Source organism: Nicotiana attenuata, chromosome 7 (genome assembly GCF_001879085.1).
Source record: "Nicotiana attenuata strain UT chromosome 7, NIATTr2, whole genome shotgun sequence".
Taxonomy (NCBI): Eukaryota; Viridiplantae; Streptophyta; class Magnoliopsida; order Solanales; family Solanaceae; genus Nicotiana; species Nicotiana attenuata.
Window position 1 is genome coordinate 72,941,049 of NC_031995.1, and position 8,177 is coordinate 72,949,225.

General features: G+C 35.1%; 1 protein-coding gene across 1 annotated transcript; it reads left to right on the forward strand.

Annotated features, from left to right (window-relative positions):
- Nucleotides 1,122–4,091, forward strand: LOC109229302 (glucan endo-1,3-beta-glucosidase 12). The gene is made up of 3 exons (XM_019394698.1): nucleotides 1,122–1,305; nucleotides 1,385–2,701; nucleotides 3,813–4,091. The coding sequence occupies exons 1-3, from the start codon at nucleotides 1,242–1,244 to the stop codon at nucleotides 3,845–3,847; spliced, it is 1,416 nt and encodes a 471-aa protein (XP_019250243.1). The 5' UTR covers nucleotides 1,122–1,241; the 3' UTR covers nucleotides 3,848–4,091.

Below are 8,177 nucleotides of genomic sequence, written 5' to 3' on the forward strand. Positions count from 1 at the left end.
TCTTCAAGATTGCATCATTTTATTATACGCAGGCGACGTTATTAGGTGCTTAATTGTATACTAATTTAATGACCTCGAAAAAACAAAAAAGAATAACAAAGCGTAATAGGCTCATCAAATGCAAATCTCTTCTAAAAGTGCTAGTAGTCAAATGCAATAATCATCAATCAACTACAGTAATTTCCTCAAACGGTACACAATAAACACATTTTAGCCTTTTAGGTGAAAGCAGTAGATCTTCGTATCAACGATTCAACAGACACATCACTACCTGACTCCCATTTTTAGAAACGGTCGATTAAGGTGGGGTCCTGGAATATAGTGGGGGCCACGTGCTGTGCTTCTTCTACTCCATTGGCTTCTTCTTACTCTCCTGTCCCATCTAATACAGTTATTATTTGAAGAGTTTTTGTTTTCAACATTATTTGAAAAGTTAAAAAGAACTTTTTTTTCCCATTGTAATCTTTATATGTATTTTTAACAATTTAAGTTGTTAACTATTATTGCTTATAGTGTTTTTTATATAATTTTTAAATATATAAATTTAATTTTAAAAACTTAAAAATTTTATATTTGAATTAGATATTTGTAAGTAACAATTACTCCAAGATAATTTAACTCTCAACTAAATTGTACTCCCTCAGTTTCAGTTTATGTGAACCTATTTCCTTTTTGGTCTGTTTCAAAAAGGATGACCCATTTTTAAATTTGGAAACAATTTAGCTTAAACTTATAATTCTACCATTAATGAGAACATTTTATAACCAGACAAATACTCTGGATACCTTTTGACTTGTTTAGGGTTACACATTTTAAAAGTCTTCATTTTTTCTTAAACTGCATGCTCAGTCAAACAGGTTCATATAAATTGGAATGGATGGAGTATCACATAAATTCTAAATGCAACATATACGAAAGAAGGGAAACTTTGGAGGAACGATGAAGTTGTTTACGTGTGACACATATATTACATGTTTGAATCGAAGAATCAACACTGATGCTTGTATCGGGATAAACTACGAGATGTTTCGTGCATCGGACTTGCTTATTTTAAAGTGAGTACAAAGTAGACTCTCACCCCCCCCCCCCCCCCACCCTATCCCCTCGATCCCCTCAACCCCATCACTCTCCACTATACATACTCCCCCTAATTTCTTGCTCTACATTATTCTCCTCCATTAGCAGCCCCTTTTAAAGCAACACACACTTTCATGCTCTGTTTTTTCATCATACAATAGAGCATGGAAAAACTCACCATTTGTCTTCTCCTCTTACTCTTTTCCCTTTCCCTTTTCTCCATTGCAGGTAACACTCATTTTCTCCACTAACTTAAAGTCTGTATTTTGATTATTGAACTAATTTTTTTTTTTTGGTGTATTTGCAGATGGTGGTTCAATTGGAGTGAACTATGGTCGTGTAGCTAACAACTTACCATCAGCAGTAAAAGCTGTAGCCCTTCTGAAATCTCAAGGCGTAGAACGTGTTAAAGTCTATGATACTGACCCGGCTGTACTCAAAGCGCTTTCCGGGTCGGGTATTAAGGTTACCGTTAACCTACCCAACGAGCTACTCTATAATGCCGCTAAACGCCAGTCATTTGCTTACTCTTGGGTCCAGCGTAATGTTGCTGCTTACTACCCTTCTACTCAAATCGAATCCATTGCCGTTGGAAATGAAGTTTTCGTTGACCCGCATAACACGACCCGTTTTCTTGTACCCGCTATGAAGAATATTCATGAGGCTCTTTTGAAGTACAATTTCCATGACAAAATCAAAGTCTCTTCTCCTGTTGCTCTTAGTGCATTGCAGAACTCTTACCCGTCTTCTGCCGGGTCTTTTAGATCCGAATTGATCGAACCCGTAATTAAACCCATGTTGGATTTTCTCCGCCAAACTGGATCCTTCCTTATGGTTAACTGTTACCCGTTTTTTGCATACGAGTCAAACTCCGACGTCATTCCACTTGACTACGCTTTGTTCCGGGAAAATCCCGGTGTTGTTGACGCCGGTAACGGACTCCGTTACTTCAGCCTCTTTGACGCTCAAGTTGACGCCGTTTTCGCTGCGTTATCTGCTTTGAAGTACGATGATATCAAAATGGTCGTAACGGAAACTGGCTGGCCGTCTAAAGGAGACGACATTGAAGTCGGTGCCAGCGTGGACAATGCTGCCGCGTACAACGGCAACCTTGTCCGGCGAATCCTCACCGGTGGTGGGACTCCTTTAAGGCCTAAAGAAGACATCACAGTCTTCCTCTTTGCACTTTTCAACGAGAACAAAAAGCCGGGTCCCACATCGGAGCGAAATTTCGGGTTATTCTACCCGAATGAGCGAAAAGTTTATGACATACCGTTAAATATGGAGGGACTGAAACATTATATTGACCGGCAGTCACCGGTTGCCGGCGGCGAGAGAATGCAGAAAGGCGGGAAGGGGAATGTGTCGACGGGTGTGCAGGGGCAAACGTGGTGTGTGGCGAGTGGTGAAGCGGGGAAGGATAATCTACAAGCAGCTCTAGATTTCGCTTGTGGTGAGGGTGGAGCTGATTGCCGTTCGATTCAGCCAGGGTCCACGTGTTACAATCCTAACACGCTGGAAGCTCATGCATCATACGCTTTCAACAATTATTATCAGAAGAAAGGCCGTGCGATGGGTTCCTGTTATTTTGGTGGGGCCGCTTACATTGTTCATCAACAACCTAGTAAGTAGCGTATCATTTACATTATTATAATTTTATTGGAATTTGGGTTTTCCATTCTTGATTACTGTGACATGTTTGACTTATGGTTCGAGGTATAATTTTCGTGTTTATGGTAAAATTTAATGTGTGGCGCACTTTAAGTGGTTGGTTTGGATGATTTTGCTAACGTGTTCTGGTAACTAAATAAGGGCCGCACATATCAAAAATTTGTTGCCATAGGGTCCACAAAGTCTGGAAAGATGGTGCAATCCAGGCAGGTTTGGGGACAGCACGTGATAGACGGAGACGTTTATTTTTAGTCGAAAAAAAAAAAATAGCCGATAAAAATAAAATAAATAGTTTTTTACGTAGTATAATATTATACTACTCCATTTTAATTTATGTGAATCTATTTGACATAATACGGAGTTTATGAAAAAAGAAAAAACTTTTAAATTTTTAGTATAAAATAAGACACATATATTTTGTGTGACTATAAATCACTGTATAAAAGTAAATTGTTTCTAAATAAGGACAGTCGTCATTCTTTTGATAAGAACTAAAAAAAAAAATTCACATAAATTGAAACTGAGAAAGTATATTTTATGCACTTTTAAGCTCTCAAATGTAACTAGTTTAGATTGACCGACTAATTTTATTTTTTCACCCGAAAAGTCTATCCGTTAAATTATGTCTTTATATTTATTGTTATCACTAAATAGTGGAGTAGTTAATATATGCATTTTTATCTTCATTTATCACTTAACTATAGTGGATAAGTAGTGTGGTTAATATTTATTACCACTTTATTTTTCAAAGATATATAGAAGCATTAGGCATTTCTACTTCATTTTTAACCATGTCGATTCAATGGATATTCGTGGATGGTCAAAATGACACCAGTATTTATTATCAATAATTGATAAAGATTTACCTTTGGTACTTTAAAGCTGAGAGTAAAGCATTTCTTTTTCTAGACCATATATTCTTTTATGGGTACTTGAAAGTTACTGGTCGTATTTGCACATTACGCCCACTCAAGTTAATCTTCTATCCTTTTCTTTTTATTTATTTGTTTATATTTATATCTAGGGTAACATTTTTTTTCTCTTTTGTTGTTTTATTTTGGCAGAGTATGGAAACTGTGAATTACCCACTGAAGATTGAGAAGGAGAGGAGATAGACTGAATTTTGATGACCCTTAGTTGTTTAAGGATAGCAGCAGCTCTTATTTATTGTAGCTCCTTTCAATTCAGACTATTCATTTTTTTTTTTGTAATTTTTATCTCATTAGTTGGTGTTGGTCGAGGAGAGCAATGACTTTGTTCTAGTTGCTTCCTTTTTGTAATTGTGTTGACATCAGCTTACGACTAGTATATGTTGCTATATTTTTGGTTCTTTCGTGCATAAATTTCTTGGGTTCAATTTCATTTCTAATACTTTCTCCGCTTGTGATTTTAAAAATAAATGATATTCTAATTACTATATGAGCATGCCATTAATAAGAGTATTTCCAAATATACAAAAGGTGTAATTTTTTTTTAAGAAGAAAAAACGCATCATATCATATATAAGCACGAGGAGTAACTTGTTAAAGCAGTGACAATATATGCAAATGCCAACAAGCAAGTTGTGTGCGATTGTTTGAGGGGTACATTATTTTAAAGGATAAGTCAAATGTTCAAGTCGTGGAAAACAGGGTAAGACTGCGTACAATATACTATCGTAGTCCGGCCCTTCTCGGGATCCCATACATAACGGGAGTTTAGTGCACTGCACTGCCTTTTTTTAGTCAAGTGTTCTTAAGTCATTAGCACTGTCTTTCCAATGATGAAAGGCACTAACAAAGGCAAATGGTTTTGTGCTCCTCAACATTTAAAAAAAAAAAACTAGTTGGTGGGAAAAGTACCGTTTGGGTAGGTCCAATTCTAGCTAATGTAGCAAGAGTTAACACTCAAAAGTGCGACGAAAAGTTTCATTGGATCCTTAGAAAATAATTTTTCACTTGAAAAAAGGTATAAGGTGATACATTGTTGTGGATGTATATGAGTTATGAGTAATATGTAATCAAGAAGAAAAGTCTAGATTATCCACATGAATGATGTATAACATTCTAAAATGTGTCTTTCTTTTTGAATGAAATGATTGAATTCAACAAAGCTATCTAATCAGAGTACTAAATCATTATGCCTTGATTCATAATGAAAAACCACAAGATCCATGAAAGGCAAATCACATGCTTTAGGGGAAAAAAAATAAAAAAACTAATCTGCCTAATAAATCGCTTAGACTAAACAATTGAAGATGAAGCAATCTACAAAACAAATGAAATATCCAAAAGAAATTTTATTCATTACTTTCCTATGGAAGTATATTTGTTGTTACTGCTACGCTGTTTCGTTTTATCTTTTTGTACCAAGGATCTACCCTTCCCAAATCACACTTGTAAAATTTACTGGGTTGTTATTGTTTTACATTCCTATGGAAATAAAAATATAAAGGGGCAAATTCAACAGACATTCTCAATTGTATTGGTTACAGTCTTTGGCCATACCCTTTTGCCAAAAAGCTCTTTTAAAATTAGAGAATACTAGGAAGTGCACATATATAGTAATATATATCGTCGTACTAATAAAATAATAAAAACTATCAAAGGATATGGTTAACTGATAAGTACTTCTCCGTTCTTAATTAAATGTTTAAAAGTTCCACTCTTGGGTATAGATTAATGTCTTTAGTAGATCGTGTTTTACCCAATTGTGGAACTTCCCGATGCGAATCCAGATTAATCGTCCCAAAGTGGTACTGAATACCGAAGTAAAAAATAAAAAAATAACTAATAAAATAATAAAATTGCAAAGGAAGTGATTGAATGAGTGGAAAACAATGACATGTGACACTGACAAAAAACATATGCATGCATATTGACAATTGATCTAGTCTAGAAATAGAAGTATCTATGAGGAAATAGACGATCAGCTGCTGAACTGCAGCAGCAGAGATTCCCCTTTGCCTTGTAATTTCCACCTCCTTCCCACTCTCTAGTCACTCACATGCATGCTCAACTCTATTATTATTTCCACAGTCAAATTGATTGTTATATATGAGATTGTTGTCCATTTCCCTTCTGTTCTGGTTTTGTTACAGAAACATTCTGAGTACTTCTGTCGTGCTAATAATGTACGTTGGCTGATTATGCATTATTTTAATTTACTGTTTTTAAAACTTACTATTTCGTCGGTGGCCGAAACAAAAACATGTCATTGTTACTATGTGTCAATCCCTTCAATTTTTTCTTGTAAGAAATCAATATGAAATGTCTCATTAGCTCTATAACGAAAGTGTAATTACATGTCCAATCTTGCTGCTCATAGGCCGAAATGGTCTCGCGAAATCGGTCATGAAGTCCTAACAATAAAATCAAAATTAATTGGCTTACTTAAAATTATCAATCTAAACTTTGATTGATTAAAAATAGAAATAGATCTCTAAGAGGAAATGCACTCTTTCTTGCTTAAGAGTAATTTTAAAACAACACTATCGTCCTCACAGGAAGCTTTCAAAGAAACTGTCAATAACAAATTGTTTATAGTATTTGTATATGTAATTTCAAAATTTGAACAATTCGAAGCATATGAAAATATTATTGGTTTTCTATTTATCGGTAAAAATTAAGATCACTAGATGATGAAAATTTGAAAAAATATTACCTTAATCCTTGAATGTTCCTTAAAGCATAATAACCAATTCGATATTGGTGGTTTAGATTTCTTTTCGGAATTAAAATTATTAAGGAAAATAGTATAATTAGAAGATAACAGTTTGATTGATACACTCCGTCAAATAAAAAGATTTGATTCTTTTTCCAACGCTATATTGCTTATGGAATAATGTTAATAACTCTTGTTACCGTCGCTTCAACGAAAAGAAGTTTTTAAAATTAAAATTGAATAAAATCTTACCTAAGATCAACAATGTCTCAAAATAGGTTAAATATTAAGAAAGACTTATTAGGAGTTATTGGTTATAAGATAATTATTAATAACTTTGTATCTAAGAAACACTAGATAAAATAAACTATAAATAAATAAATAAATAAATTTCCTTAAAAAAAAGTTAAGGCCCCTCATAAAGTTCGACTTTAGATAAAAAAACTCTCCGAGCCGCCGCTTGTCGTATTGCTAAGTAACGTTCAGTATCTAGTAAATTCAATTGTCAAAGAGTACGTGATATGCTATTAATGCAATGGCAATTGCTGAATTGATATTTTGGAGGACGCTTACGCTGGTTAGTGTGTCAGTTAGCCATGCTTCAAGGAGATTTTTTACAGCTGGGGGCATCTCCTCCGCCATAGATGTGGAAGCTCCCTTACCAAGAGATTTTGTGATGATACAGTAAGGAGGAGGTGACCCATCTCGTCTAGGGGAGGCATTGGGCTATTGCGTCTTCGTCTGTTGTTTCACAACTTTCGTTGATGACGACGTTCATGAGAGTGGTTGGGAGGTCGCTTATTATTCTCGTCCTTTCTTCTCGGTTACCTGCCATGTTGGGATTTGTGCACACTAAGAAAGGAGATCTTGTTCTTGTTTTTTTTAGTTAGTGACCCATGTTAGTCGTAGATCTAGAAGAAACTAAAAATTTAACTAGAAAATCCCCATAGACGATGCTAAATTATTTAACCAAAAAATATAACTCTTGGTTCTAAATAGTTAAATTTATGTGATAATGGGTTAAACCTAGTTAACAATAATATTTCTAGATACGATTTTTGAAAGTGTGATTAGCGTCTAACAGATCTGGTAGAGATGTAATAATAGTGTGCAATAACTATTCCAAATAATATGAGCAATAATGAAGCATTTAATAACAATAATGAATGACAATAAATGACATTTAAGTAAATAGGATGAGTGATTCAGCCAATAAGGATGAACTAGGTGGTCTTTCCTCCTGACAATGATGAGTGACAGACAAATCATTGAATGTTCGAATTATTCTCGGATCTAGTGGAAAGTAGGGAATAATTTCGACGAGAATCTTGATGAATAGGTGATGCTTGTGTCACGCCCCGAACCTGGGCCTGGACATAACACGACACTCGGTGCCTGACTACATGTGACCGGGCGAACCAACTGGCTGGCTGAATCAACATGTGTTACCATAACATACTAAATGCAGAAGATAAACTAATACATGCTGATATACTGAAAGTCTGAATGATAAAAATTAAAGTCTGGAAACACTAATACAAGTCTGAAATATGTCTGTAGCCAACATTGCGTAACACAAAAAGCTTGTGACTCTGTCTAACTTTTACTCTAATCTATGAAGCCGCTAATGAAGTACTGAAAACACTGACTGTCTGAAAATACTGAAGACTATGATAATGCCTCGAAAGAACTGGAGATCACCAAATAGCTGGTACAAGAATCCTAGCGCTCTGAATCATCAACCCGTAAATCATTACCTGCATCGTGAGATGCAGGCCCCGGGCAAA